Below are 22,581 nucleotides of genomic sequence, written 5' to 3' on the forward strand. Positions count from 1 at the left end.
CCCACCCTCCTGGTGTGAGCACCACAGTGACCGCAGGACCTGTCTTGATCCAGGTATGAATCATACCCACAGTTTTTGTATAACATTACACACCTATGCACCCTATATGCCAATTGGTGATGGATTGTGAATACTTTGTATAGGGTATGTGCAATACAGTATCTATACTTTGAACACTAATTATAGGTCTAAGCACTCCATGGCTCAGCACCACCCTACATCTCCCTGGTATCAGTCTACCACCCTACCCGTGCCCTCCGCTCCGCTAATGACCTCAGGTTAGCATCCTCAATAATCAGAACCTCCCACTCCCGTCTCCAAGACTTTACACGTGCTGCGCCGATTCTTTGGAATGCACTACCTAGGTTAATACGATTAATTCCCAATCCCCACAGTTTTAAGAGTGCCCTAAAAACTCATTTGTTCAGACTGGCCTACCGCCTCAACGCATTAACCTAACTATCCCTGTGTGGCCTATCATGAATATAAAAAAATTAAAAAAAAAAAACCATAATCAGGTTCCTCGTATCATGTTCTCATATACTTCATGCAGTTATTAGCCCTCTGTGTCTGTACTGCTACACACTTAGGCAGTTAACTGGTTCATGCAGCTTTACATGAACACCCGAGCCTTACACTATGGCTGGTCCCAATAACTAAAGCAATTGTTACCATCCACCTCTCGTGTCTCCTCTTTTCCTCATAGTTTGTAGCTTGCGAGCAGGGCCCTCATTCCTCCTGGTATCTATCTTGAACTGTGATTTCTATTATGCTGTAATGTCTATTGTCTGTACAAGTCCCCTCTATAATTTGTAAAGCGCTGCGGAATATGTTGGCGCTATATAAATAAAATTATTATTATTATTAAGGTTATGTGCAATGATTGATAGCATGTCACTGACTTTCAATTCACTTAACACCATAAACTTGGTATACTTCTTTGTGCGATACACACATGATACCCAGTGTTAGTAGCCCTTACATTTTTGATCTGATACATTGACTGAGGTGATTATTGATATTCCTTATATTGTTTTACATCACTTTCTCTCCTGGAACTAGTCCTGCAGCTACATCCATCCTATTTAGAACCATTTTGGGTTTGTGTTCTATATTTTTAATATGTGTGTTCTCTCTCTTCGTTGCCACCATGTACCCATTTGTACAAACAATAAAGGTTTTTTAGTACCTATTATTCTTCATGTTCAGACCATTCAATCAGGGTAATTATATTGTTTTTTGTTTCTTTCTGACTAGTCTATACAATCTATCCAGCAGATATAAAGTGGGGGAAATAAGTATTTGATCCCTTACTGATTTTGTAAGTTTGCCCACTGAAAGACATGAACAGTCTTTTAAGGGTAGGTTAATCTTAACATTGAGAAATAGAATCTAAAAAAAAAACCCCAGATAATCACATTGTATAAATTATATAAATTTATTTGCATTTTGCAGTGAGAAATAAGTATTTGATCCCTCTGGCAAACAAGACTTAATACTTGGTGGCAAAACCCTTGTTGGCAAGCACAGCATTAAGATCCACTATTCTTGAAAGATCATCTCTAAATCATTTTACGGTACATGGCTCCATCCATTCTCCCATTGAAGTGAAGTAGTCCTGTGCCCTTAACAGAGAAACACCTCCAAAACATAATGTTTCCACCTTCATGCATGAGAGCGTGGACTATGTTCTTTGGGTCATAGGCAGCATTTCTCTTCCTCCAAACACTGCGAGTTGAGTTAATACCAAAGACCTCAATTTTTGTCTCATCTCCCCACAGAACCTTCTCCCAATCAATCACTCACAGAATCATCCAGGTGTTCATTGGCAAACTTCAGACGGGTCTGCACATGTGCTTTCTTGAGCAGGGGGAACTGGCGGGCACTGCAGGATTTTAAGCCTTTACGGCGTAATGTGTTATCAATGGTTTTCTTGGCGACTGTGGTCCCAGCTGCCTTGAGATCATTAAGGCCATGTTCACACTTCGCGGCGTCCCTCTGCGGGTTCTCCCGCAGCGGAATTGATAAATCTGCAGGGCAAAACCGCTGCGGTTATCCCTGCAGATTTATCGCGGTTTGTTTTGCGATTTTCGCTGCGGGATTACTCCTATACTATTGATGCTGTATATGCAGCAATATGCAGCATCAATAGTAATGTTAAAAATAATAAAAATTGGTTATACTCACCCTCTGACGTCCCGATCTCCTGGGCGCTGCACGTGGCGCTCCGGTTCCAAAGATGCTGTGCCGAGAAGGACCTTCGTGAAGTCACGATCATGTGACCCGGGCGTCATCACGGTCATGTGACCGCGACGTCACCACAGGTCCTGTTCGCACAGCAACTCTGACCGGCCGGCCGCGTGCAGCGCTGAGAGGTGAGTATAACATGATTTTTTATTTTTATTCTTTTTTTCACCCCAAATATGGTTCCCAGGGCCTGGAGGAGAGACTCCTCTCCTCCACCCCGGGTACCATCTGCACATTATCCGCTTACTTCCCGCAACGTGGGCACAGCCCCATGTGGGAAGTAAGCGGTTCAATGCATTCCTATGGGTGCAGAATTGCAGTGATTCTGCACAAAGAAGTGACATGCTGCGGAATGTAAACCGCTGCGTTTCTGCGCGGTTTTTCCCGCAGCATGTGCACAGCGGTTTGCGGTTTCCATAGGGTTTACATGTAAATGGAAACGCTATGGAAACTGCTGCGGACCCGCAGCATCAAAATCGCCGCGGTTCCACGGTAAAAACCGCAAAGTGTGAACATGGCCTAACAAGTTCCCCCCGTGTAGTTTTAGGCTGATCTCTCACGTTCCTCATGATCAAGGATACCCCACGAGGTGAGATTTTGCATGGTGCCCTAGATCGTTGTCTAATGACTGTCATTTTGTATTTGTTCCATTTTCCTACTGTTGCACCAACAGTTGTCTCCTTCTCACCCAGCATCTTAGTTATGGTTTTGCAGCCCATTTCAGCTTTGTGCAGGTCTACAATCTTGCCCCTGACATCCTTAGAAAGCTCATTGGTCTTGCCCATGTTGTAGAGGTTAGAGTCTGACTGATTAATTGAGTCTGGACAGGAGTCTTTTATAAAGGTGACCATGTAAGACAGATGTCTTTAATGCAGATAACGAGGTGATTAGGAGCATCTAACTGGTCTGTAGGAGCCATGACTCTTAGTGGTTGGTAGGGAATCAAATACTTATTTCTTACTGCAAAATGCAAATAAATTTATATAATTTATACAATTTGATTTTCTGGATTTTATTTTTGATATTCTATCTCTCAATGTTAAAATTAAACTACCCTTAAAATGATAGACTGTTCATGTCTTTGTCAGTGGGCAAACTTACAAAATCAGCAAGGGATCAAATACTTACTTCCCTCACTGTACATGTACCACTATGCGGATCATTTCCTTTAAGAATTTTGTACCCAAATCTATATGTACATCATCTGTTCGTTCTTTGCATCATTTTTTTTATTAAATATCCACCCTGTGGTCCTAGAACGGATCGAGACTCTGGAAGGCGTTCGGTCCTTTCAAAAGAGCTCGAAAATTGAACCGGTGTGTGACCAAGACATACAATATGCCCATATTCTCCTTATGATACAACTGTCTCAAAAAAGCGGTTACACCACATGGACTGTACTGCAAGCAAGCCTTTTGTCCTGAGCTTAGCCTACTCAAGGTGAGAGATCTGTCACAGCCCTTTGAGGCTTGACCACCTGGTGTCCTGTTACAGCTGCACAAAGGAAGGAGGGTTTATAGTCCCATGCCAAATAGGATACAAATGATTGACATGAAATTATGTCTCAAGTATTCTTCACAGTGACCATTTCTGACCATTTCTAAATCTAAATCACAGATCATATGCACAGCGCTACTTTATACCACTATGCCCTAAGCATACTACTACTTCCGATATAAAGGTTTGTCCACGTAAATATGAAATCAGTTTTGAAATGTTCTTTAATATTTTTCCCTTGAAAAAGGATTCACCCAAAGATTGTGGCTATGCGCATTAGATGCTACCGTGACTCATTCTTTTTCTCTTTTCAGATCCAGGTTCAGGCAGGAGCAAGAAAAAGGGTAAGTGTGAATGTGCTAGGAAATGGGCTACATGCAGACATCCTAAACATGAGTTACTCCTTTTGTTTTGCATTGGATGCCTATGTAATAAAACTACTGTTGACGTTATTTAGACTTTCGGACTCAATTGTTTTCATTGTAATATCCATTGTTATTAATAGTAATAGAAATAGGCCCAATGCTATTGCATCGGTAGTGCGGTAAAATGAACATCTGTGTATCCTTAGTGGTGCTAACAGGAGCAGTGGACATGTCACACCATTTGCCATTTCCAACATCCCTGTTGAATGTCAATGTCATTGACCTCAGCCAATGAGCGGCACGGGATTCTCATTGGCTGAGCCGCCCGCCGGCTGAGGTTTTGTGAGGGATTCAAATCCCGCACGGCACCGCTCATTGGCTCAGCCGGCGGGCAGCTCAACCAATGAGCGGTGCCACGTGGCTTTGGTGTGGGATTCAAATCCCCCGCCAAAGCCGCGCGGCACCGCTCATTGGCTGAGTCACCCCTGGCCGTGCACCTTTGGCGGGGCATTCAAATCCCGCGTGGCACCGCTCATTGACTCAGCCGGCTTTGGCGGGGGATTTGAAACCCATGCCGCTCAAAGCCACGGGGCACCGCTCTCTGGCTGAGCTGCCGCCGGCTGAGCCAATGAGTGGCGCAGGATTCAAATCCCCTGCCAAAGCCACGCGGCACCGCTCAGCCAATGAGCGGTGCCGTGCTCCTTGGCGGGGGATTTGAATTCCGCGTGGCACTGCTCATTGGCTCAGTCGGCGGGCGGCACAGCCAATGAACAGTGCCGTGCGGCTTGGCGAGGGATTCACCCAAGTTTTGAGTATTCCGATATGGCGGCCGGGATTCATATCCCCGCCAAGCCGTGCGGCACCGCTCATTGACTGAGCGCCCCGGTATTCAAATCCCCTGCCCGCTAAGCCAATGAGCAGTGCCACCGGGATTTGAATCCCAGGGCGCTCAGCCAATGAGCGGTGCCGCGCGGCTTGGCGGGGGATATGAATACTCATAACTTGGGTGTTCCAATATGGCGGTCGGCGTAGTTCCGATGCGAGCAGCCTATGCTATACTCATACACTCCTGGGTCTTACTCCCCATATTTACTCATTTAGCCTGCCTGTAAGTTAACCCAGGAACAGTAACTTTCCTTTATTTGGTTGAAACTTGTCATCCCATATTATTGCAAATACCAAGATACCTGTATATTTCAGGGAAGGCTGCATTGCTGTCATAGTTAAGCTTTCATGCAAGTTTTAATTTGTGTATTATTACACAATATACGTTAAATATATGTAATGGTAATTTATCATGTATTGAACAGCAACACCCCTCAACATTGAAATTGCAACATCAAGAAGGAAAAATTGTGGAATTCTGGAAATCACAGGAAGCATAGACATGTTACTGATATGCAAATGATGAAAAAAATGGAAACAATTTTTGGAAACAATTTTTCAAAACCTCTTCAGTGTGAGCGCAGCGTGCGGAAATAAACGTCTTGGCATGTTACCACTGAGGTTATTAATGGTTGTCTAAGGAATATTCTGCCACGCTGAATGAGCTTGAGCACAAAAATTATCAAGATCTGCTGCTGGCAGCTCCGTCCGCAATTATTAACCAATGACGTCCCAGATGTGCTTGATGGGAGCCAAGTCCATAGTCACTGCAGATCATGGCAGTATGCTTAGGCCACAAAGGCTGCTCAGAGTAACTCAAGCCACGTGGCCTGGCATTGTCATATTGAAAAATGCCTCATGGTATACTTTGGAGAAATTACCATACCACTGGTTCCATGACCACATGTAAGGCTACGTTCACATTTGCGGTGTGCGCCGCAGCGTCGCCGCATGCGTCATGCGCCCCTATATTTAACATGGGGGCGCATGGACATGCGTCGCACTTGCGTTTTGCGTCGCTGCGGCGCCCGCGTCCGGGCGCAGAGGACGCAGCAAGTTGCATTTTTGCTGCGTCCAAAATCAATGAAAAAAAGGACGCATGCGGCGCAAAACGCAGCGTTGTGCATGCGTTTTGCTGCGTTTTTGTTTGCGTTGTGCGTTGCGGCGCCGACGCTGCGGCGCACAACGCAAATGTGAACGTAGCCTAACACTGAGATGTTGGTGTACTTGGAATGAAGACAGTAGGCGTAAAGCTACTCTACATTATGCCACCCCACACCATAATCCCAGGAGTTAGACTGGTGTGGCGTTCCCTCAAGAATGCCTCTTTGTGGCATTGCCTACATGGTCTTGTGCGATTTGGAGAATGGCACATAGTGATCCATTTTGTACTGCAAGTGAAATTACACATCACACATAGAGCATAAGGTGATCGTGTCTAAACAAACCATCAGTAGAAGTTTGCATGACATCGGACTACGAGCCAGATGTAATTTTTCATCAACCTCATACCACTGCACTCAAAGGCTATCAGAACAAGAGGGCAATGGAGGCTGGATTTGAGGTTTATCTTATTCGGCAATGAGTCCTGCTTTTGTCTTTTATGCATTAATAGCCGGAGATTGATCTGGAGACCACATGGGCAACCCTATGAAGGGGTCTTCACTAATGATGAGCGAGTATACTCATTGCTCGGGTTTTCCCGAGCATGCTCTGGTGATCTCTCCGAGTATTTGTAAGTGCTCGGAGATTTAGTTTTCGTTGCCTCAGCTGCATGATTTACAGCTGATAGACAGCTTGAATACATGTGGGGATTCCCTAGCAACCAGGCAACCCCCACATGTACTCAGGCTGGCTAGCAGCCGTAAATCATGCAGCTGAGTCAACAAAAACTAAATCTCTGAGCAGTTACCAAGACTCGGAGACCACCAGAGCATAGAGTACACTCGCTCATCACAACTAAATGTAAGTGTCCACGGAGCAGTTTTTCAGCCCAACGTCAGCCTCCATGTTGCTTTTGCCACTATATGCAGCTTGTAAGACCGAAAAGTAACTAAATTAAGATATTTTGAAAATTTTGTTTCCATTTTTTTTTCTTAATTTGCATATTGTTAGCATGTCTAGCCATCCTGTGCTTTTATAACTTAGAAACAACTTTTTTTCTTGTGCTTGGTGTTGCAATTTCAATGTTAAGGAATGCGTGTGTATGTATACACAATTCCTGCTGTTTAGCAAGCGTCAAAAATGTAATTTACTTTTATGTGGTTTTATTTTACCATCCCAAAATCTTAAAAGAAATTCTAAACACTGTCAACAAGCATGTTAGCTGTGGTTTAAGGATCCTTACATTTGTAATAATGTCTCTATTTTGTGCTTTATGGTGACTTATTAATGTATTTACAGTGGGGAAAATAAGTATTTGATACGCTGCCAATTTTGCAAGTTTTCCCATCTACAAAGAATGGAGAGGTCTGTAATTCTTATCGTAAGTGCACTTCACCTGTGAGAGACAGAATCTAAAAATAAAAACAGGAAATCACGTTGTATGATTTTAAAATAATTGAAATACATTTTATTGCATTAAATAAGTAGTTGATCACCTGCCCGCTAGCAAGAATTGTGGCTGTCACAGACCTGATAGTTTTTGGGTTTTTTTTAAGAAGCCTCTTACTCTGCACTCATTACCTGTATTAAGTGCACTTGTTTGAACTTGTCACCTGTATAAAAGACACATGTCCACACAGTCAATCACGCTCCAACCTCTCCACCATGGCCAAGACCAAAGAGCTGTCTTAGGACACCAGGAAGAAAATTGTAGACCTGCAAAACGCTGGAATGGGCTACAGGACAATAGGCAAGCAGCTTGGTGCGAAAGCAACAACTGTTGGCACAGTTAGAAAATTGACGAAATACAAGATAACTGTTAAGCTTCCTCAGTCTGGGGCTCCATACAAGATCTCACCTTTTGGTGTAAGGATGATTCTGAGAAAGCTCCTCAGCAATCAGCCCAGCACACCTTAAGAGAGCTGGGACCACAATCTCAAACATTACCATTAGTAACACACTATGCCGTCATGGATTGAAATCCTGCAGGGCATGCATGGTACCCCTGCTCACACTAACACATGACCAGGCCCATTTAAAGTTCGCCAATGACCACCAGCATGATCCAGAGGAGGCATGGAAGAAGGTCATGTTGTCAAATGAAACCAAAATAGAACTTTTTGGCATCAACTCCTCTCGCTGTGTTTGGGTGAAGAAGGAGGAGTACAACCCCAAGAACACCATCCCAACCATGAAGCATGGTGGAGGTCCTTTTCTGCAAAGGAGGCAGGACAACTGTACCACGTTGAAGGGAGGATGGATGGGGTCATGTATCGTGAGATTTTGGCCAACAACCTCCTTCCCTGAGTAAGAACATTGAAGTGGGGATCGTGTCTAGGTCTTCTAGCATGACAATAAGTCGAAACAAACAGGGCAACTAAGGAGTGGCTGTGTAAGAAGAATTTTAAGGTCCTGGAGTGGCCTAGCTAGTCTCCAGACCTGAACTCAATGGAAAATCTTTGGAGGGAGCTGAAATTCAATGCACTGAAACCTGAAATATCTGGAGAAGATCTGAGCGGAGGAGTGGGCCAAAATCCCTGCTGCACTGTGTGCAAACTTAGTTAAGAAAGACAAGAAATGTCTGACCTCTAGAATTATAAAGGTTTCTGTACCAAATATTAAGTTCTGTTTTTCTATTGTATGAAATACTTATTTCATCCAATACAATCCACATTAATTATGTAATATGCAAATTGCCTCTTCAGAGAAAAAGAGGACTTAAAATCTATAGCGCCACCTGTTGGAAGTAGCGATCCTACAAGTCACAATCAACCCTTAATTATGTAAAAATCATACAATATGATTTTTTATTTTTATTTTTAGATTCTACCTCTCACAGGTGAAGTGTACCTACGATACAAATTACAGACCTCTCCATTCTTTGTCGGTTGAAAAACTTGCAATATCTGCAGTGTATCAAATGTTTGTTTTCCCCACTGTACATATAATTATTTTACATTTGTAAATGCAAATAAAATGGCACAGCAGTGAGTAAAATAAAACATTAATATATACTTGCGTACTGAATACCTGCCTCAGTCAAATAGAATGTCGCCGTAGACACTTAAAAGGGAAAAGTGGGTCTTCTCATTCATAATGTTAAAGTAGTTGGATACATTATGCATAGCAATCACATGTGTTTTAAATTTGGAAAATAGCCAATGTAGTAATATATACTTAGACTTTGTAACATTTCAAAGATTATTGCTTCAGAGGTTAAGGGGGACAAAAATGGCAAAAACCTAGCTGTTACTCATTCCTGTGGCACCCTGCGCTGCGTTTCGCAGCTGCTCTGGTGAGTATACAGGCTGCAGTGGTCACGTCACTTTGACATTGCTCCAGTCAATGAGTTCTGTCACTTTTTTATCTACATCAGCCCAGTGGTTGAGCTCAATGTTTGACTGCAGCGCTGTTGACATTGACCGCTTCAGCAGTGAACAACCTTCCCTCTTTTCTTATGTGAATCCTAATATTTGTACTTTTCCGCATATCATTTATGTTGGCCCATCAATTCATGTGGTACCAGTGTTTTCACATCTTGATGGAATAAGTCAACTATCTGATACATTCTTAGTCACACTAAGTTCCATCCTTTGCTTTTAGTGGTAAGGTTTCTGCTCCCCTGTCCCACACAGGACCAGCAGGGAGAGCCGCCGAGTAATAGGGTGCCCACCTCCGCAGCTAGACTGGGTGTTTCATTAGTAAATCAGAGTTGGGCATCTCCCCCTGGCTTTTCTATTAGTGTTTGTCTATACCATATGCATCTGATGGTGGTGGCTTTGTATAAGTTCACTTTTGGTATTTTTTATGAACAAATAAAAGATGTATTTTAATACATTTTGTGGAGCTCCTACGGTGAATTGGTTGCAGTTCAGCAGCGAACAACAGCACTGGACCCAGGAAGGGTGAGTAACCAGTTACTTTGGGCTTTTTGCCTCCTTTAGACTATGAAACAATAATCTTTGAAAGTGGAAAACCCCTTTAATAGAAGTCACATGCCTTTTGTAAAGTCCACTTATGCTGAGTGGATCAGGACAGTGCCATATGCTGTTTAGTATCCATTGCTAGGTATTATAGACCAGTTCCTATTTATTTTAGTAAGATGATCTACAGGCCCAGCAGCAGGCAATAAGATACTAAACTTCTACCCCTGAGTAAGCCACAAAGCAGGTGGCGAAACCTGTTGGGTCTTTTCCTCAGTTCATATCTGTCTGCCTCTATTCACAGCTTTTCTTTTGTATTCATACTGCTTTTCATAATTTGGTGGTTACCATGATAGCTATACGCGTTGATTTAGGTCTATAAATAATCTTGGGTTCATTGACTTGTGTGATAAGTCAAATAATATGTAAGTCAATATACAAGTATATACTGGTTGCATGTTGTTTCAATTAACTTCTTATGCTTTGCTATACTAGATTTAATAGTAAAGATACACCTTTCCTCAGTATCGAAAGTTTGGGACATTCCCAGAATAGGTGAAGAAGATTACCTCTTTGACCACAATTCCTCCTGCATAAATCTCCCTGACCCCTTTCCTCTTTACCTTTGTTTGGTTACCTTCCTTTCCCTTCATTGCTTTTCTGACCCATTATCCCCTATACTGTAAAAATCCCCTAATAAAAAGAATTTGGAACATATACTAGATTTTTTTTGTGTGTTATCTCTACAGTTACTCTGTGCATGGATCTCCCGTTTAGGGTACTCTATGAATTTGGATTTATGAGGATAGGCATTTGTCTCATTATGGACACACCTAGTCTGCTTCTATCTAGGCCATTGGCTTTTTAAATGGTTTTTAATATTTGTGTTTTCATTTGCCTCCTTGTTGATATTTTATAATAAAGGTTATTTTTCCATTTGGTGATCCCATTACTTTTGCATGCTTCTTTCTCTGTATTGTTGGTACTTTAAGATTTTGTTTGGATGATCACTATTTATATAGTAGTACCCTCCGAAATCTTTTTTCCACTACACTGTGTGATGGAATATTGCTGTTCAACTCCTGTTTACAGAAGCATTAACAGCCAATTGGTGGCAGTGCCGGGGACTAGACCCTCACTGATCTTAGATTGATGACCCATCCACCAATGTAAAAAGTAGTGAACAACCTCAGGAAGAACCTTCAATGTGTAGTATCTGATAGAATGCTTGTGGCAGTTCTTCATACATTAGCAAAGAATATATCACCCTTTCATAACCTGCGTAATAATAAGATAGTCCTGCAAACATGACCGGTTGGGTAGAGCAGAGGACTGGATGGGAGATGATGATCTTTCTAGGTAATGTGGAGGAGTGACCGACAAGAGCTGAATAGGAGGAGTGTTGGGACTTTCTGCTTGTTGCTGAACAAGAAGTTTAACATTTTTAGAGAAACATTGTAAATAGTCAAAATGTCAAAAAAAATTAAAATGATCAATACATGGATAACATGGAAAAATAAAACTCCCATACTCAGCTATGAGGCAAAATGAAGAGAGTCCCCTTCACCTTTTTTCGATGACAAAATTGGTTGTGTATGTGTTACAGGCTATGATTGAGTAGCACTGTTGTTAGTAATGCAATATTTTTTATACTTTTTTTTACGTAACTCCCATTATATCTATATAATAATTCCAATATTGACCTGTAACCTGGACATACTTGTATTAATAAGCATTCACTAATTATTTTTCATCAGCAAATGTTAGGTGTTTATAGGACTAAAAGAGGTTGTGTTTTTTTGCTTTGTTAAAATATCTAATGGTGACAACATATACAGTAAGGTCACCGCCTTTCAGGCCTGATATATACAGCATTATGGAATACTGTATAAGCCCCCAACCCGACTTCGCACTGCAGTTCTAGTCAGGGCAGAGAATTCACCCTGCGCAGCAGCATAATGCCTGGACACTGTGTGGATGATGTAGGACACCTCATCCACACAAAGCAAGAAGGAGGACGGCATCGCAGTTAGATGGGAGGCGCCGGACCAAGACCAGTGAGATCCATGGGACCGGACCGCCCCGTAGGTGAGTATAATAAAAGGTATTTTTCTTCTCTTGCTGGTCGGGTTGGGGTATACAGGGTGGGTCATTTATAAAGTTGGATCCAAAATTGCCGACTTCAAAATGGCCACCATGGTCACCACCCATCTTGAAAAGTTTTCCCCCTCCCATACACTAATGTGTCACAAACAGGAAGTTGATATCACCAACCATTCCCATTTTATTTAGGTGTATCCATATACATGCCCCACCCATGTCTATCCATATAAATATCCCACCCTGTATAATACAGCATTATGGAATGCTGTATATGAGGCCTGAAAGGTGGTGGCTATATCTCATATCTGTTAAACCGTTTCCGGTCTGGCAAATTTTGTTTGCATTTTTCCTTTTTCCTCCCCCTCTTCCAAGATAAAGTTTTGATTTTTCTGTTGAATTGTGATATGAGGGCTTATTTTTTGCAGAACAAGTTGTAGTTTTGAATGACATGATCCATTTTAACATTTAATGTACCGTAAAACAGAAATAAGTCCAAGTGCCATGAAGTTGCGAAAAAAACACGCAATTTCACAATTGTTTTTGGGCTTTGGTTTTACAGCGTTCACTTTAACAATAACATGGCAATATGATTATCTTGGTCAGTGCAATTGAGACCAAAATGGTAAACCTTTTTTTTTTTATTTGAGTGGTGGAAAAAAAAAACAGAAATTTGCGAAGAAAAAATTGTTTGTAGCTGTTTTCATGTATATGTTGATGGAGCTGTCTGAGTGCTTATTTTGTGTGGCAAGCTGACTTTTTTATTGATACCGGTTTGAGGCACAGTATATATTAACTTTCGATCATTATCTACTGCATTATTTAGTGGAGTCGCAGCAATCGAAAAACCGTAATTGTTTTTAGTTTCCTTAAGTGACTTAAACTGGCAGTTGTTCGCTCACTTATACTATGTGCTGCAATTTAACAAGTATTGCAAAATCACAGTTCTCCTGTGCAGCTCAGTCTGTGGCTGAGCTTCATAGGATGCCCAATATGGCAATTATGGGGGCTTCAGCAAGCCCCCTGCTGCCATACCCATGGTAACCCATCGGATCTCCATGATGGCTTCCCAGAAGGCCAATGAGAGCTGATGTGGGTGCATCGGCAGTGACATCATTTAAATGCAGGTGTCACAGATTGATATCTGTATTTAAATGGTTAACCCCTTCTTAGTGACCACCATTATGTCTTTTTACTGACCTCACATATCAGAGAATAGCATACCCCGACTGGTGAAAATCCAGCAACTGTCAGCTGTACACTATAGCTGAAACCCTGCTATATCAGTCTTGATTGGTGTTGGTACCAACAATGGCTTTTTAATCCCTTAGATGCTGCTGTCAATAGTGACTACCAGGGCTGTGGAGTCGGTAAGCCAAACCTCAGACTCCTCAATTTTCATGACTCTGACTCCACCAAAATGGGCTACGACTCCGACTCCACAGCCCTGGTGACTACGGCATCTAAATGGTTAACAGAGTGTGTGGTGGGGGTTCTCTCTTTTAACCCTATCAGCACTCGGAGATCATGATTGTGTGTTCCTGATGATTGTCACGGCAATTCATGACCAAATAACAGCCTTAGAGTTAAGGCGGTAAACATAACATTTATCCTTCTTGTCATGCCACTTTGTATTAATTGCTGAAAAGAAGCCGAAAGGTTAATAAAGTACCTGACAGCAGTTTTGAATACCTTGAGGGGTGCTGTTTTTTTTAAATGGTCTCACTTTTGAGGATTTTACAACATATAGATCCACCAAAGTCACTTCAAAACTGAACAAGTCTCTAAAAAAGTAAGTTTTGTAAATTTCCTTGAAAAAAAATGAAAAATTACTGGTACAATTTTAATCCTCTAGCATCCTAACAAAATAAAAGGATTTTTTAAAAGTGGTGCTGATGTAAACCAGACATGAGGTAAACGTTATTTAATGTCTGGATTAAAGGGATAATCGTTCAAAGTTTGAAAATTACTAATTTTTTGAAATTTTACAAATTTCGGATATTTTTATAAATAAAAGCAGAAAATATCAACAAATGTACTATTACCATAAAGTACAACGTGTTATGAAAAAAGTCTCAAAATCAATGAGTGTTCTAGAGTTATTAACACATAAAGTGACACTGGTCAGATTTTAAAAATGTGGTCACTAAGGGATTAAACTACGATTGGGGCAAACTCCCCTTGCTGCAGTTGCAGGCCCATACAAGCTTTTTAACAAAGCCAGAATCTGCCTGGTATGGTGCAGGCTCAGCTCTATTTTTACAGTTGGATTTCATTAAAAATTTGGCTTTTACAGGCTCCTTGCTTCCATGAACATTCCACTTTGATGTGGTCTGTAGTTATAGGTTAACTGAGAGGAGTTTATATATAAGATGGTTACAGATCCCCGTCAGACCATCGTAGCACACAGTGACAGGTTCTCAGGTAACTTAGGCCTCTTTCACACTTCCATCTTTCAAATCTGCCCAGGATCCATCAAGACGTTGAAATGACGGATCCTGTGCAGATTGTGGAAAACGTGTGCACTGGACCCGTCTTTCTGACAGACCTGTCGAGCCTATGTGCACCTGTTGTGTATGCGTCTTTGCAGCGGTTTTCCGCTGCGAAAACGCATACACAACACAAACTAGGTTAAAAAAAATAAAAAAATCACAGTATTCTCACCTACCGACGTCCCGTGCAGCAATGTTCCCGGCAGCTAGCGTTCCTAGTAATACATTGCGAAATCTCACGAGAAGTCGCTGTCTCTTCAGCCAGCCATAGGTAGTGCAACACAGAGATGGAAGAAGGCAAATGGTGCAAAATTTGGTGGACTAGCTCTTCCAAGTGTTGAGTATGGTGATGTGTATGAAAGGCATTACCCAGGAATACAGGCCTAAACGTTTCATACACTGCGTGATTATCGCGAATAAGTGTTCTTAGTAATGCTCTTCTCACCATAATCCTGAAGTGTAATAGGCTGCCGATCACCTGATATAACCCGAAAAAGTGTTGCCAAGAACAATAACTATCTGAACTATGTATTACTTGTGTTTCAGGGCCCACCGTCGTTTGCCTCCGTAAACAAAATGGTCATCAATCGGCAAATGTTTGGCAGTTTATTGCTGCTTATCACTCAGTCTAAATGGACCTTAAAATGGGTTTTCCCACGAACAAAGTTGATTATAATCAATAGATCTTGGAATAATAATAATTTCCACAATTGGATGTGTTTAAATAAAATATCCCTGTGCGGAGATAATCTTATAAATGTGCCCCTGCTGTGTACTGTGTAATGGCTGTGTCTGACCGTACAGAAACATGGTCTGATCATACCACATCTCCTGGGCAAGGAAGGAAGCAAAGGAGTAGACAGGCAGGACAGCACGGGATCACAGATGATTTCTTTGGAGGTAAAATATTTTTTTAAAACAGGCAGGGAAATTCTTTACCTCACAAAAAGAATCAGCTGCTATCCCCTTCTGTAATGTCTGTATACTCTTTTGCTCCCCCGCCCAGAGATGTGCTACGAACCAACATGTTCCTGTACGGTCAGACACAGCCATTACACAGTATACAGAGGGGCACATTTAGAAGATTATCTCAGCACAGGGATATTTTATTTAAACACATCCAATTGTGGAAATTATTATTATTCCAAGATCTATTGATTATAATCAAGTTTGTTGGAAAAGGTTTATCACACACATCCAATTGTGGATTTATTATTATTATTCTAAGATCTATTGATTGTAATCAATATTAAAATTAACTTTGTTGGGAAACCCCCTTTTAAGGCTAGGTTTACATCTGCATCAGACATGGTTTTATGAGATTTCATCATTTTTACTAGTATAAATTTGGTGCTGCGTGCCGTTAATTTTTGGAGTAAAATGCCATATGTCTTAATGGATATCTGATGACCTTCTTATGAAGTTGGTGGAGTCCGTATAGGGATCTACTCCTGGCACAAATTTGGTTTCTAACGTGGGCCATAAAAACGGTATTCTTAACGCAGATGTAAACTATATCTGGTGAAGAATACTCTGTAAACTATCATTTGCAATTTAAAACATAGCTGTTCTTTTATATGAGCAAATGTATCCCCTTCTGTGTTCCAGCATATTAATAACTGTACTTTTTTAATTCTTTGAAGGATCAAATTTTGCCGAGCCCTTGTGTATACTGTAACATATCATTTATTACATACGGTTATGGGCTGATGTGTCACATTTTGGTACAAATATGGCTAATGCAGTTTTGGAAAACACCTTAAAAATAAGCACTAATCAAGAAGGTCCATATCTCTAGAAGCGTATTGTGAAAAAAATAAACCTGAATCCTCAGAGGGCAATGGAAAAGAAGAACACAAATATGCCTACTTTTGACCTGCCCTGTTAATTTTATAGTTAAAGCGTTTAGAAAATGGTGATTAATCTCTACTACAGATCCTCATACCCTGATGCTCCTTCTGATTAACTTTTCAGGACCATGATCAGCTCCATTCTACTGAGCCAAGTACTAAATAGCCTATTAAATGTGGAATGTGAAAGCTGAAGACTAGAAAGATATTGTACATTGCATTGTAGTGATAAGATGAAAAGTTATTTTTGGGAAATTGCTGTCACTACTCAGAGAGCAGTTACCCATCCGACGTGCAAAGTTAAGTTTACTTGGCTCCTGATGTTCAAGAAAGCCGAACTGAAATGTTTCTTTGTTGTCCGGACTTGGATTGCACCAATGAAATTATTTAATATCATGGCACCAATATTTATATGTTACTCTAAAATAACTTTTTTAATATCACAAAATGAACAAAATGGCTGTAAGTAATAGATTAAATGTTTTATGGTCTGTCAACAGGAGAAGTCATGAATTTGTGCATGTCAAACCACTGGTATTCTCAAGAATGGGTTGGTTTTATTGCTGTTTTGCATTTATGCATGACGACTCAACACTGAGTTGACAACATGCGGGTTCCTCTTAGTGAAGCTGAAAGCAGTGCAGGACCGTAGAGGAGAGGGACATACTGTATTGGAGCACTGTGGCTGACTTCTTGGCTACCATGTTTGTAGGCTACTTTTAAAAGAACAGGAGTGGAGAAAGTCTCTTTTTGAGGTACTATGGTTTGATACAGAAAAAATGTACAGTCAATGTGATACTAGCAGCCGTCTTCTTTACTGATTACTTTTGGTGATATATAGCATATCACTTAAAGAATAGGAATATCTTGGGAGCTGTCTATTCATTGAAAAAAGAGCTCTTCGAGAGGATTTATCAGTTGCCAATAAAACCTTTTCTGTTTTGCACTATAACTCCATTGCAGAGATATTCACATTTGTTGTTTTTGGAGCACAATATGTGAAATCTCTGTTTGTACTTTGAACTTGCATTTTCATCAGTCTTCCCAGGGAGCGTGTTCTTTCACCCGTGCCTCCCAGACACTACCAATCACAGCTCAGCACTGCAAGATCAGCTGCCATGCTGTGATTGTTAGCATCTGTGAGGAAGGAATGAAAGAACACGCCCGGAGAGAAGACTCTGAAGAAATGCCCAGAGAGAAGACTCTGAAGAAATGCCCAGAGAGAAGACTCTGAAGAAATGCCCAGAGAGAAGACTCTGAAGAATCGCCCAGAGAGAAGACTCTGAAGAAATGCCCAGAGAGAAGACTCTGAAGAAACACCCAGTTCAACTGCAAGCAGAGATTTCAACTATTTCACTTAAAAGGTAACAAATGTGAATATCTCTGCATTGAAGCTAAGCAGTGCAAAACAAAAAAAAAGGCTGAATGAGAGAAGCTAAGGGATTTTTAGAAGATATTTATGTAAATTATAATTTTTTGTTTGAAATGAAAAAGAACCTGTCACTTACTATCAGTCAGAATTGTACTGTTTTATTATTAAATTAAAATTAATAGATAAAACATTGGAAATATGTCTACTAAACACCTTTTCGATCCTAGTCCAGGATCTTCACCAGGTTAGAGACACTTATCTCCATCCTGATGAAGATCCTGATCCTGGATTGAAAATGTGTTTGTCTTGTAGACGAATGGACTGGTTTGGTCACATGCTCGTCCATCAGTAGCCATTTTGTGGACAGGAGAGCGGTCAAGAAAACTATACTAACAAATGCAGGAGGGCAATCTGCAATAATTATATATTAGTAAGTGCCACAAAATCATGTGTCAACACATTTGTTAAAATAAACACAGTGGCCAATCCCTTTAAAGACATCCATTATTTATCTTTTTACAGGCCGAAATTAACGTGAAAACAAGATTAATGTTTTTCTATATCGTATGCAAACAATTTATTCATAAGAATGATAATCAATTATTGTTGATGAATTAATAAATGATGAAGAGATCTGTATTGTATGGAAAATTGTTAACTATAAGTTACGGTTTTAGTGCTGGAGAGTATCGGTGAATTCTATATTGGTGATTCAAAAGATCTCAATATATTACAATAAGGGTGGTCCCGTGAGTCGCTCTCACTTGATGATCAAACATGCCGCTCGTTTTGTAATAGGTACAGTAACGGTGTCCCAAATATTAAGCAGTCCAGAGCATAAAGCAGGTGTTTGCTACATAAAGCACAGATACAGAGCAATACAGTGCATGTAGCACAGGCACAGAGAAGTGTGGTGTGTTTAGCAGAAGTATAGGGCTGTATGCTGTGTGTAGCACAAGGCAGTACTGTACGAGTAGCACAGGGCAGCACGGTACGTGTCGCACAGGGCAGCATGGTACGCGTCGCACAGGGCAGCACGGCACGTGTAGCACAGGGCAGCACGGCGCGTGTGGCCCAGGGCAGTACGGTACGTGTGGCCCAGGGAACTACGGTACGTGTGGCACAGGGAACTACGGTGCGTGTGGCACAGGGCAGTACGATGTGTGTGGCACAGGGATGTATGGTGGTGTGGCACAGGGCAGTACGGTGTGTGTGGCACAGGTAGAAATTTGAACTTTCTAACTCCAATTGCTCCTGACATGTTAAACAATACTTGTCAATGAATGCATTTACATTTTTTTTTATATTAAGAATAAATCTAAATAAAATGTATTAACTCTTTTGTGACTGTAGTCACTGGAAAACTTGGATAGTTATGTTTTAATAACAGTAATTGTTTTGCTTACAGGTTTTGTTGCTTGTATAACAAAGTAGCAATATTAATATTGCTTTTTATTTTTTAGGAAAAAAGGTTGGACCTCCCGGTCCATCAGGACCTACTGGCCCTGCAGGTCCTCAAGGGCCACCAGGGCCTCCAGGACCACCCGGAATCCCAGGCATTCCTGGTATACCAGGATCGAATGCTATGGGCCCTCCTGGACCTCCTGGACCCCCAGGACCTCAAGGACCACCTGGGAACCAAGGACCTTCAGGTATGTTACGAGAGATTGCTGTGGGCAGCACGTGCATGTTTGTTTTCTAATCAGTCCTTTTTTTTTCCTATTACTTTTTCGAACAGGCTCTGGTGACAGGACTAGTCCAAGAGAGATACAGGTTAGGTTATGTGTAGCCTTTTACACAGTCTTTTGATCACAGTTTATTAACAGTTGAACATATCTAAAATTCCTCTTCCATCTATTAAAGCAACAGCATAGTGAAATATTTGCTGTTGAACACTGTCTTCTACTCACTTTTATTGGCAAAGCTTAATTGATTTTATTTATGTAGAAAATAACTTTATGCGTAATTGGGTTGGCCATTTTATATTAATAAATGTGTTGAGGGCGTAATATTTTGTACTTACTAACAAAAATATTACAGGTCCTCCTTCTGCACTTCTTAGTGCAGCTTTCTGTAAAGACTGCTCCCCTGTCTAATAAATTGCTACTGATGGAGGAGCAAGTGACCAGATCGTTCCCTGGGCCTCGTATAGATGAAAGGTGCTATACATGGGACAGCTGTTTTTTAATTGGAGGAGGCTGATGTTTGCTGCAGATTTGATAAAATTGCGGTTTTATTTGCTGCAGATCTAGCAGTTCTCAAGAATGCAGAGCTCTGTATCACCCCATCCACACTTCTGATTGGCAGTTTTCTGCCTATGGACAGTGAACACAAAGCTGCCAATCTGTGGTGGGGGCGGGGTTATGCAGAGCTCATGAATATGGAGGACCACATGGCTGTGCTTTTGCTAGTCTACTAAAAATCTGCAGCAAGCAGCCCAGTAAGTGATCCATCATTTGAATCAGGGTCTCTGTCTCTAATTTTTGAGGCTCTCAGATTAGGTAGCAAAAGCCTGGTTCTAGATTCCATTTAAAATTATATATATATATATATATATATATATATATATATATATATATATATATATATATATATATATATATATATATATAATATTTTTTTTTCTTCTACTTTTAGGCTTTTTATACATTATGGTGGTCTGATTTTTGTCTTTTGGTTATTTTGCAGCCAGCTGCAGTCCACTTACATGGTCAAGACTCAGCAATACAAGTCAAAAATGGTAAGAAACCAGTTGTTGCTTTTTACTCATTTTCTTCAATAAATTTGCTGCCCTCACGTCTGCAAAGATTTACCTCCTCGGGGAACACAGGATTATTTTAAAAGCGAAGCCTCGTTCCAGTTTCCTTGATGGCAAATTCTTAAGGAATAAATCAGGAAACCAGTTGTATGTAACTGTTACCTGGTTGCACATACAACACTGGATACCAAAATTGGGAGACCAACAATGGAATAGTGCAAGAGTCTCGTAAAGGCAATGTATACCACCCAATAGCCTACTCTAATCAAGCATTTTCTGTGTCAAATTGCCAAACTGCATGATAACAATTGCCTAATGTTGTAGAACCTAAAATGTTGACGCTATGAAGCAGATTATGCAAGAGAAAAATATTTTAGAGCACAAAGTAGAAAACGTCAAGCAACACAATTACCAAAAAGTTCCGCATTAAACTTCCAAGCACATCTGAGATTCTGTAGTGGCTGTTGTGACTACTAGGGAAATGTTGGGAGTGCTGTAGCTATGTGGAAGTAGGCAGGTGCACAGTCTATTTTGGATGGTGCATGTGATGTTTTTTGTTTTGATGTTGATGCTCTGTTACTATTGACATGTACTGAGTGACTACCGTTCTCTCACACTGAGATCTTTCAGGTGGAATTCTCCATGACTGGTCCCGGATTACCATTAACCAGAAGGTGTTCAGGCTGCACACACGCAGTGGGGAGCTGGAGGTGCTTGTGGATGGTACCTACCTCATCTATAGTCAGGTAGAAGTGAGTACGGTCTTGGGCCTAGCTCCTTTTTTCACCATCTTCACTGTATACAGATCTATGTATTTTGATATTACAAGTGTTCAATTCTAGACCATAATCTTATACTGTTCGTGTGACTTTAAATTATGGATCCAAGCAACAGAAGCATCCAAGCCGTAATGGCTACAGCATCTGCACTTATTAGCATGTCACTATTCTTACTTGAAGATAAAATATCTGGCACTTTGCAATGGTAGTGCCAAACCTAACCTAGTAGTCACAACATTGCCTACTTCTCCAGTAGCGTTTGTGGACCACTTAATGCATGTCTTGTGGATGAAAAGCATCCCGTTTCTCATATTTTCTCAATTTTCTGATATCAGAATCCTATAATCACACAGAGAAATCATGTATAAAATAAAAACAAATCCATATTTCTTCCTATAAGCCGGTATTTAACCCATTAGTGACGGAGCCAATTTGGTACTTAATGACCAGGCCAATTTTTACAATTCTGACCGCTGTCACTTTGAGATTATAGCTCTGGAACGCTTCAACAGATCCCACTAGTACTGAATGTTTTTTTTGTGACATATTGTACTTCATGTTAGTGGTAAAATTTCTTTGATATGACTTGCGTTTATTTCTGGAAAAAAAATGGAAATTTGGCAAAAATTTTGCAATTTTCAAACTTTTATTTTTTGTGCCCTTAAGTCACAGAATCATATCCCACAAAATAGTTAAATAACATTTCCCACATGTCTACTTTACATCAGCACAATTTTGGAAACAATTTTTTTTTTAAGTTATAAGGGTTAAAAGTTCTCGAAAACTACTCTTGAGGCAAAGTGCAAAGCTCAGAAGGGAAGAAGCGCCATATTTTGCTGCACTGGTTTGAGTGCCATGTCACATTGGCAGAGCCCCTGAGGTGCCAACACAGCAGAACTCTCCCCCCCACTCTTCCTCCCATAAGTGACCCCATTTTACAAACTAAACCTCTCAATGAATGCATCTAGGGTTGCAGTGATCATATTGACACCACAGGTGCATCACCGAATTTTATACCATTGGGCAGTGAAGAAAAATAATTACATTTTTACCACCAAAATTGTGTTAGCCCCAAGTTTTACATTTTCATACTGGGAATTGGGTAAAAATGGCACCAAAATTTGTCCCACAATTTCTACTGAATGTGGCAATATCCCATATGTGGCTGTACAGTACTGCTTAGCCATACGGAGAGATTCAGGAGGGACA

At 40.9% G+C, this 22,581-nt stretch overlaps 1 protein-coding gene across 6 annotated transcripts in view; it reads left to right on the top strand.

Annotated features, from left to right (window-relative positions):
- Positions 1 to 22,581, top strand: part of EDA (ectodysplasin A) — a 178,300-nt gene that overhangs the window by 152,704 nt on the left and 3,015 nt on the right. For 2 of the 6 annotated variants that reach the window (XM_077284947.1, XM_077284945.1), the window contains exons 3-7: positions 4,059 to 4,088; positions 19,299 to 19,487; positions 19,574 to 19,608; positions 20,524 to 20,575; positions 21,215 to 21,339. In XM_077284947.1, the coding sequence (XP_077141062.1) occupies positions 4,059 to 4,088; positions 19,299 to 19,487; positions 19,574 to 19,608; positions 20,524 to 20,575; positions 21,215 to 21,339 (431 nt within the window). Of the gene's footprint in view, positions 1 to 4,058; positions 4,089 to 19,298; positions 19,488 to 19,573; positions 19,609 to 20,523; positions 20,576 to 21,214; positions 21,346 to 22,581 lie in introns of all 6 variants that reach the window. The other 4 variants (XM_077284942.1, XM_077284946.1, XM_077284941.1 and 1 more) reach the window with 4 other exon arrangements.

Source organism: Ranitomeya variabilis, chromosome 2 (assembly GCF_051348905.1).
Source record: "Ranitomeya variabilis isolate aRanVar5 chromosome 2, aRanVar5.hap1, whole genome shotgun sequence".
Classification (NCBI taxonomy): domain Eukaryota; kingdom Metazoa; phylum Chordata; class Amphibia; order Anura; family Dendrobatidae; genus Ranitomeya; species Ranitomeya variabilis.